The sequence below is a fragment of the Stenella coeruleoalba genome (assembly GCF_951394435.1).
Source record: "Stenella coeruleoalba genome assembly, chromosome: X".
NCBI classification, from domain to species: Eukaryota; Metazoa; Chordata; class Mammalia; order Artiodactyla; family Delphinidae; genus Stenella; species Stenella coeruleoalba.
Window position 1 is genome coordinate 122092019 of NC_137152.1, and position 9217 is coordinate 122101235.

General features: G+C 62.6%; 2 protein-coding genes across 10 annotated transcripts; one reads left to right on the forward strand and one right to left on the reverse strand.

Annotated features, from left to right (window-relative positions):
* Positions 1-526: 526 nt before the first annotated feature.
* On the reverse strand, positions 527-2952 carry LOC307180328 (melanoma-associated antigen 10-like). Of its 5 annotated transcripts, none has more exons than XM_079910519.1 (4): positions 2925-2952; positions 1793-1890; positions 1574-1644; positions 527-1499 (listed from the first exon to the last, which is right to left on the reverse strand). In XM_079910519.1, the coding sequence occupies exon 4, from the start codon at positions 1495-1497 to the stop codon at positions 649-651; it is 849 nt and encodes a 282-aa protein (XP_079766645.1). In that variant the 5' UTR covers positions 1498-1499; positions 1574-1644; positions 1793-1890; positions 2925-2952; the 3' UTR covers positions 527-648. The 5 variants fall into 5 exon arrangements, with proteins under 5 accessions (XP_079766645.1, XP_079766642.1, XP_079766644.1 ...); XM_079910516.1 differs by lacking the exon at positions 2925-2952 and adding an exon at positions 2205-2339; XM_079910518.1 differs by lacking the exon at positions 1574-1644.
* Positions 2953-4922: 1970 nt separating this feature from the next.
* On the forward strand, positions 4923-8782 carry LOC307180400 (melanoma-associated antigen 8-like). 5 transcript variants are annotated; one of them, XM_079910624.1, is made up of 3 exons: positions 4923-4987; positions 7129-7226; positions 7375-8782. In XM_079910624.1, the coding sequence occupies exon 3, from the start codon at positions 7585-7587 to the stop codon at positions 8356-8358; it is 774 nt and encodes a 257-aa protein (XP_079766750.1). In that variant the 5' UTR covers positions 4923-4987; positions 7129-7226; positions 7375-7584; the 3' UTR covers positions 8359-8782. The 5 variants fall into 5 exon arrangements, with proteins under 5 accessions (XP_079766750.1, XP_079766752.1, XP_079766753.1 ...); XM_079910626.1 differs by lacking the exon at positions 4923-4987 and adding an exon at positions 5198-5214; XM_079910627.1 differs by lacking the exon at positions 4923-4987 and adding an exon at positions 5864-5879.
* Positions 8783-9217: the final 435 nt, after the last annotated feature.

A 9217-nucleotide genomic window follows, 5' to 3' on the forward strand; every position in this document is an offset into this window, starting at 1 on the left:
CCCCACTGCGTCACTTCCTGAGGGCCCTGCGGGTGGTGTCTCGCCAGGAAGGTGGGTGCCGGCAATGCCCGCTCCCCCAGGTCAGCCACTCCCCCTCTGGCCCACATGCTCGGGGCCTGGCCCTGCCCTATGGCTGGAACAGGAAAGTCCCACAGCAGGGGACCCACCACTGAGCGGACTACGGGGTGTCCCGAGGAACAACGCGGTGGCCTTCAGTTGTACTGCTAATTACTTTCACATTTCCAAGTAAACTCCTATTCCAATGCCATGTTATCTTGTTCACCACCACAAAATAATATGGGAATCTTACAATTTGTTTTACACAATTGCAAAACTCTCGTCGTTGAACTGAATTAGTGCAAATACATGTGGGATTAATGTCATTTCCAAACTTAGACACTGAAGCTTATTAAGCCTTCTCTTAAATGAGACAATATGTGAAAAATTCCTAAAGAAAACAGACATGGAAGTCCATGTCAACATACACAACAGGAACCCAAAATGCTGCACACTGGCTTCCCCCAACTCGCCCGGCTCTCACTGCTTAGAAGGCTGACCGCTCCCTCTTCAAACTCAGAGTGAAGGATCAGCCCCCCTTCCTGCCCCACGGGAGAAGCTGCTGGACGTGGGACTGGCTGCTGCACTGGCTCAGGCTCCCTCTTCCTCATCGCTCACACTCCCTGCAGACACGGATGGGAAGAACCTGGGATCCATGCTATTGCTCCTGAGCAGATGCTGCAGGACCTGCCACTTGCTGGTCTCCGCGTAGGCCCGGGGACCCCACAGGAACTCGTAGCGGGCAGGGTCGCTGTGGGGCACCTGCCGGTACTTCAGGTAACCCGTCTGCACCCACACTTCGGTGAGCAGCTCCCTCCCGCCACAAAACCCCAGGGTGTCTAGCATTCCCCACACCTCCTCCTCAGGGACGCGGTCACCGAACAGGGTGACCATGGTCAGGACCAGCAAAGGGAGACCGGCCTCGGGCGTGCACTGCCAGTCGCTCAGCACTGCATCCCAGGTGAGGCCCAGGGTGGGGACCAGGACGTAGGTGCGCTCGCGGGGGTCCACCTCCTCCACGTCCACGCCAAACACCAGACACAGGCACTCGCAAACGAGGCGGAAGACCACGGGGAAGTGGTCCCGATGCTCCCGGAGGACCGTACTCAGCATCTCCGCCTCGGAGGTCGGCTCCCCGGTACGAAACTTGACGAGCAGGAACCCCACCAGGTCAGCCATCAGCACAACAAGTGCCTCGCGGGGCAAGGGCTCGGCATAGGTGGAGAGGGAAGGGGCGCCAGGGGAGGCGGAGGACGAGGGGGATGCGGCCTCCTCCCCCGCAGCCCCCAGCAGCGGCGCCTCCACCGGACCCTGGGCCGGGACTGGGGCCTCAAGGTCGGCCTCAGGCTGGCGGAGCTCACTCATCTCGAGCGGGGGCCTGATCACTGGGGTCGGGCCGCCCACGGGAGTGTGGGCACGGGTGACAGGCGTGAACCTCATACCTGGGGAAGAGAGGGGGTGTGAGCGGCCTCGGCGGAGAAAGGCACCCTGGGCAGCCCTGACAAAGGCCACTTACAGGTCTCGTCTCAAGGGCTGCCCTCGGGCCTCACAGGGGCGCTCCTCCCGGGTGGCCTGTCCCCTGCCAACCTGAAGAAGGAAGTGAGGGGGCTCCTCAGGGTGCAGCCAGCACGGCCCCAGGTTCTGGGGCTGACAGGGCGGTGGGGTGACTTGGGTGTTGTGGGGTCCCCTCTGTTCTGGGAGGGGGAGCCCCTGGGTACACACTCAGGGCACGCACCTCCCCTTGGCTCCTGGCGCTGCCTGGGCCTCCTCTGCTCTGTGCCCTGAGGACACGGTCCTCAGACCTGGGCCTTCGCCTCCCGGTTCCTGGAGCCCCTGTAAGAGGAATGGAGGGCGCACCTCTTGTGTACACTGTGGCACAGCTCTGGGCCTCGGTGCTGGTAGGAGGATTGGGCCGGACTCTGTGAGGTCCCCCCAGTGCTGAGTTCTGGGGTGGGTGGTCCCCTCGGGGTCGCTCGTCGTGCTCACTGTTCCCCTTAAGGGCCTGGACCCTCCCCTTTGCAGGCCGGAGGGGAAACTCAGAACAGGACCCCGAATCTGAACAGAAAGCAGTGAGGGGGCCCCACAGGTGGCCGCACCTGCCCAGGGCCTCCCGAGGGTCCTAGGAAGGGGAGATGCTGGGTCCTCACCTCCTCCTCACATCCTGCCTGGCCTCCCAGCGCTGACCACAGGGGCAGGTTTCTGTTGAGGCCCCTGTTCCAGGGCTGGGGGTCTGCTCAGTCCTCCCTCGGGGTCCTGGGAGTCCACCCTCTGCGGACCTGAAGGCTCACCCCTCACACCAAACACCTGACCTCCTGAGGACCCCGACCCAGAGGTCAGGAAACATCTCATCTGCTGACCGTGCTCTGGCGCCTCCAAGGCCCCCGCGGAAGGGCAAAGGATCCCTCCCTGTGTTGGGGTCTATCGTCCTCAGTCCTTCCTTCCTCGCGTGCAGGCTGGACTCTGGGCAGGACCTGGGATTGTCCCGTCTGCCAGTGTGAGTCCCTGCTCCTTATACCAGGTCTCCAGTCTCTCCGAGACCCTGACGTCAGGACGTCAGGACAGGCCTACCGTGCTCATCCCACCCCGGGGCCTCCCACGGCCACCTGCAAGGGCGGTGATATGGTGGGTCCCTTTTGTCCTCCCTCAGGGTCCCCTCAGTCCTGCCTAAGGGCCGTAACCTTAGTCCACCAGGGACCTGACATTTTACCCTCTGCCCTCATGAGACCCCGCCCCTTATCCCAGGTCCCCAGCTTCTCTGAGACCCGGAATTCAGGAAGTGCTGATGTGCTCATCCCGTCCTATGACCTCAAGGGGCCAACTCTGTTCTGGGGTCCACGTTTTCCTCAGTCCTCCCTCAGGGCCCTCACCTTGACTCCACGCAGGACCTGGGATTCTAGCCATAGCACACCTGAGAGCGGACGCTTATACCTGTTCCGAAGCCTCTCTGAGACCCGGATACATAAGTGAGGACTCGCTGCCAAGTGCTCATTCCGCCCCAGGGCCTCCCAGGGCTGAAGGCAGGGAAGGGTATAAGGGTGAGGGTCTGACAGAGACTGTGGAGCGGGTATAAGGGGCGAGGTCTCAGGCGGGCACAGGAGAGAATCCAGGTCCTGCGTGGAGCCAAGGTGAGAGCCCTAAGGGAGGACTGAGGGGAGCCTGAACCCCAGAACAGAGTTGGCCCTGGGAGGCCATAGGGCGGGATGAACAAGTGCAGCACTTCCTGACATCCGGGTCTCAGAGACGCTGGGGAGGGGAGTACGGGGCGGAGTCTCAGAGAGGCTGCAGAGGGGGTATGAGCGGGCGGGGTGTCTGCTGGGCACTGCGGAGAATCCCAGGTCCTGTGTGGAGTCAAGGTGAGGGCCCTGAGGGAGCACTGAGGGCAGCCTGCAGCCCAGAACTGAGTTGGCCCTGGGAGGCCGTCACGTGCAGCACTTCCTGACATCCGGGTCTCAGAGACCCTGGGGAGGGGAGTACGGGGCAGGGTCTCAGAGAGGCTGGGGAGGGGGTATAAGGGGCGGGTCCCAGGCGGGCACAGGAGAGAATCCAGGTTCTGTGTGGAGCCAAGGTGAGAGCCCTAAGGGAGGACTAAGGGGAGCCTGGACCCCAGAACAGAGTTGGACCTGGGAGGCCAAAGGGCGGGATGAGCACGTGCAGCACTTCCTGACATCCGGGTCTCAGAGACGCTGGGGAGGGGAGTACGGGGCGGGGTCTCAGAGAGGCTAGGGAGGGGGTATAAGGGTCGGGGTGTCTGGTGGGCACGGGAGAGAATCCCAGGTCCTCCGTGGAGTCAAGGAGAGTGCCCTGAGGGAGGACTGAGGGGAGCCTGGACCCCAGAACACAGTTGGCCCTGGGAGGCCATAGGGCGGAATGAGCACGTGCAGCACTTCCTGACATCCGGGTCTCAGAGACGCTAAGGAGGGGGAGCACGGGGCGGAGTCTCAGAGAGGCTGGGGAGGCAGTATAAGGGTCGGGGTGTCTGGTGGGCACGGGAGAGAATCCCAGGTCCTCCGTGGAGTCAAGGTGAGTGCCCTGAGGGAGGACTGAGGGGAGCCTGGACCCCAGAACACAGTTGGCCCTGGGAGGCCATAGGGCGGAATGAGCACGTGCAGCACTTCCTGACATCCGGGTCTCAGAGACGCTAAGGAGGGGGAGCACGGGGCGGAGTCTCAGAGAGGCTGGGGAGGCAGTATAAGGGTCGGGGTGTCTCGTGGGCACGGGAGAGAATCCCAGGTCCTCCGTGGAGTCAAGGTGAGGGCCCTGCGGGAGGACTGAGGGGAGCCTGGACCCCAGAACACAGTTGGCCCTGGGAGGCCATAGGGCGGAATGAGCACGTGCAGCACTTCCTGACATCCGGGTCTCAGAGACGCTGGGGAGGGGAGTACGGGGCGGGGTCTCAGAGAGGCTGGGGAGGCAGTATAAGGGTCGGGGTGTCTGGTGGGCACGGGAGAGAATCCCAGGTCCTCCGTGGAGTCAAGGTGAGTGCCCTGAGGGAGGACTGAGGGGAGCCTGGACCCCAGAACAGAGTTGGCCCTGGGAGGCCATAGGGCGGAATGAGCACGTGCAGCACTTCCTGACATCCGGGTCTCAGAGACGCTGGGGAGGGGAGTACGGGGCGGGGTATCAGAGAGGCTAGGGAGGGGGTATAAGGGTCGGGGTGTCTGGTGAGCAAGGTAGAGATTCCCAGGTTCTCCGTGGAGTCAAGGTGAGGGCCCTGAGGGAAGACTTAACAGAGCCTGGACCCCAGAACAGAGTTGGCCCTGGGAGGCCATAGGGCGGGATGAGCACGTAGAGCAGTTCCTGACATCCGGGTCTCAGAGGCGCTGGGGTGGGGGAGCACGGGGCGGGGTCTCAGAGAGGCTGGGTAGGCGGTATAAAGGTCGGGGTGTCTGATGGGTACGGGAGAGAATCCCAGGTCCTGCGTGGAGTCAAGGTGAGTGCCCTGAGGGAGGACTGAGGGGAGCCTGGACCCCAGAACAGAGTTGGCCCTGGGAGGCCATAGGGCGGGATGAGCACGTGCAGCACTTCCTGACATCCGGGTCTCAGAGACGCTGAGGAGGGGGAGCACGGGGCGGGGTATCAGAGAGGCTGCAGAGGGGTATAAGGGGCGGGGTGTCTGCTGGGCACTGCGGAGAATCGCAGGTCCTGTGTGGAGTCAAGGTGAGGGCCCTGAGGGAGCACTGAGGGCAGCCTGCAACCCAGAACTCAGTTGGCCCTGGGAGGCCGTCACGTGCAGCACTTCCTGACATCCGGGTCTCAGAGACGCTGGGGAGGGGAGTACGGGGCGGGGTCTCAGAGAGGCTAGGGAGGGGGTATAAGGGTCGGGGTGTCTGGTGGGCACGGGAGAGAATCCCAGGTCCTCCGTGGAGTCAAGGTGAGGGCCTGAGGGAGGACTGAGGGGAGCCTGGACCCCAAAACAGAGTTGGCCCTGGGAGGCCATAGGGCGGAATGAGCACGTGCAGCACTTCCTGACATCCGGGTCTCAGAGACGCTGCGGAGGGGGAGCACGGGGCGGGGTCTCAGGCTGGGGAGGCAGTATAAGGGTCGGGGTGTCTGGTGGGCACGGGAGAGAATCCCAGGTCCTCCGTGGAGTCAAGGAGACGGGCCTGAGGGAGGACTGAGGGGAGCCTGGACCCCAGAACAGAGTTGGCCCTGGGAGGCCATAGGGCGGAATGAGCACGTACAGGACTTCCTGACATCCGGGTCTCAGAGACACTGGGGAGGGGGAGCACGGGGCGGAGTCTCAGAGAGGCTAGGGAGGGGGTATAAGGGGCGGGATCCTAGGCGGGCACAGGAGAGAATCCCAGTTCCTATGTGGAGTCCGGGTGAGAGCACTGAGTGTGGACTGAGGGGAACCTGGATCCCAGGACCGAGTTGGCCCTTCCAGCCATAGGGCGGGATGAACAGGTGCAGCACTTCCTAAGATCCGGGTCTCAGACACCCTGGAGAGGGGGAGCACGGGGCGGGGTCTCAGAGAGGCTAGGGAGGGGGTATAAGGGGCGGGGTGTCTGGTGGGCACTGCGGAGAATCCCAGGTCCTGTGTGGAGTCAAGGTGAGGGCCCTGAGGGAGCACTGAGGGCAGCCTGCAACCCAGAACTCAGTTGGCCCTGGGAGGCCGTCACGTGCAGCACTTCCTGACATCCGGGTGTCAGAGAAGCTGGGGACCTGGGATAAGGGGCGGGGTCTCATGAGGGCAGAGGGTAAAATGTCAGGTCCCTGGTGGACTAAGGTTAGGGCCCTTAGGCAGGACTGAGGAGACCCTGAGGGAGGACAAAAGGGACCCACCAGATCACCGCCCTTGCAGGTGGCCGTGGGAGGCCCCGGGGCGGGATGAGCACGGTAGGCCTGTCCTGACGTCCTGACGTCAGGGTCTCGGAGAGACTGGAGACCTGGTATAAGGAGCAGGGACTCACACTGGCAGACGGGACAATCCCAGGTCCTGCCCAGAGTCCAGCCTGCACGCGAGGAAGGAAGGACTGAGGACGATAGACCCCGACACAGGGAGAGATCCTTTGCCCTTCCGCGGGGGCCTTGGAGGCGCCAGATCGCGGTCAGCAGATGAGATGTTTCCTGACCTCTGGGTCGGGGTCCTCAGGAGGTCAGGTGTTTGGTGTGAGGGGTGAGCCTTCAGGTCCACAGAAGGTGGACTCCCAGGACCCCGAGGGAGGACTGAGCAGACCCCCAGCCCTGGAACAGGGGCCTCAACAGAAACCTGCCCCTGTGGTCAGCGCTGGGAGGCCAGGCAGGATGTGAGGAGGAGGTGAGGACCCAGCACCTCCCCATCCTAGGGCCCTCGGGAGGCCCTGGGCAGGTGCGGCCACCTGTGGGGCCCCCTCACTGCTTTCTGTTCAGATTCGGGGTCCTGTTCTGAGTTTCCCCTCCGGCCTGCAAAGGGGAGGGTCCAGGCCCTTAAGGGGAACAGTGAGCACGACGAGCGACCCCGAGGGGACCACCCACCCCAGAACTCAGCACTGGGGGGACCTCACAGAGTCCGGCCCAATCCTCCTACCAGCACCGAGGCCCAGAGCTGTGCCACAGTGTACACAAGAGGTGCGCCCTCCATTCCTCTTACAGGGGCTCCAGGAACCGGGAGGCGAAGGCCCAGGTCTGAGGACCGTGTCCTCAGGGCACAGAGCAGAGGAGGCCCAGGCAGCGCCAGGAGCCAAGGGGAGGTGCGTGCCCTGAGTGTGTACCCAGGGGCTCCCCCTCCCAGAACAGAGGGGACCCCACAACTCCCAAGTCACCCCACCGCCCTGTCAGCCCCAGAACCTGGGGCCGTGCTGGCTGCACCCTGAGGAGCCCCCTCACTTCCTTCTTCAGGTTGGCAGGGGACAGGCCACCCGGGAGGAGCGCCCCTGTGAGGCCCGAGGGCAGCCCTTGAGACGAGACCTGTAAGTGGCCTTTGTCAGGGCTGCCCAGGGTGCCTTTCTCCGCCGAGGCCGCTCACACCCCCTCTCTACCCCAGGTACGAGGTCCCCTGCCCACACTCCCGTGGGCGGACCGACCCCAGTGATCAGGCCCCCGGTCGAGATGAGTGAGCTCCGCCAGCCTGAGGCCGACCTTGAGGCCCCAGTCCCGGCCCAGGGTCCGGTGGAGGCGCCGCTGCTGGGGGCTGCGGGGGAGGAGGCCGCATCCCCCTCGTCCTCCGCCTCCCCTGGCGCCCCCTCCTTCTCCGCCTATGCCGAGCCCTTGTCCCGCGAGGCACTTGTTGCGCTGATGGCTGACCTGGTGGGGTTCCTGCTCGTCAAGTTTCGTACCGGGGAGCCGACCTCCGAGGCGGAGATGCTGAGTACGGTCGTCCGGGAGCATCGGGACCACTTCCCCGTGGTCTTCCGCCTCGTTTGCGAGTGCGTGCAGCTGCTGTTTGGCGTGGACGTGAAGGTGGTGGACCCCCGCGAGCGCACCTACGTCCTGGTCCCCACCCTGGGCCTCACCTGGGATGCAGTGCTGAGCGACTGGCAGCGCACGCCCGAGGCCAGCCTCCCTCTGCTGGTCCTGACCATGGTCACCCTGTTTGGTGACCGCGTCCCTGAGGAGGAGGTGTGGGGAAAGCTAGGCACCCTGGGGTTTTGTGGCGGGAGGGAGCTGCTCACCGAAGTGTGGGTGCAGACGGGCTACCTGAAGTACCGGCAGGTGCCCCACAGCGACCCTGCCCGCTACGAGTTCCTGTGGGGTCCCCGGGCCTACGCGGAGGCCAGCGAGTGTCAGGTCCTGCAGCATCTGCTCAGGATCAATAGCATGGCTCCCAGGTTCTTCCCATCCGTGTCTGCAGGGAGTGTGAGCGATGAGGAAGAGGGAGCCTGAGCCAGTGCAGCAGCCAGTCCCACGTCCAGCAGCTTCTCCCGTGGGGCAGGAAGGGGGGCTGCTCCTTCACTCTGAGTTTGAAGAGGGAGCGGTCAGCCTTCTAAGCAGTGAGAGCCGGGCGAGTTGGGGGAAGCCGGTGTGCAGCATTTTGGGTTCCTGTTGTGTATGTTGACATGGACTTCCATGTCTGTTTTCTTTAGGAATTTTTCAAATGTTGGTTCTTTGAATAGAAGACTAAACAAGCTTCAGTGTCTAACTTTGTGTATGACGTTAATCCCACAGGTATTTGCACTAATTCAGTTCAAGAACAAGAGTTTTGCTGTTTTGTAAGAGAGGTTGGGAAATCTCCCAGTTCGTTTTGTGACCGTGTACAAGATAACAGGGAATTGGAATCAGAACTGCTCTGGAAATGTGGAAGTACTTAGCAGTGATATAGATGAGGGAAGAAATAGAAAAATAAAAGTCATTGTTGTTCCAATTCTTGCTTCCCTGTCTTGTCTGTCATTCTGTAAATAAAACGAACTATCTCTGTTGAGTTGGATTTGCACGGGTATTTTAAGACAGTAGGAGAAGGTTCATCTGCGTCAATAAGCCCCCTGCCCACTGGCTTGTTTATTCCGCAGACCTCCACGGAGCCTCTGCTCTCCGGAAGGGCCTGTGTTAGTAGCGGGAACGCTAGGAAAAGCAGGACACACCCACACCTAGAGTGATGGTCTAGGAGCCACTGTCACACGAGGAAGGTGGTGAGACGTCCCCTAAGTCCCACAGAATAAGACAACATGGGACGAGGCGGTGGGGCTCCAGGAGCGAGCCCTGGAGTGTTAAGTGCCCCGAGCCAGGGCACTTCGGGCCTTTGGGA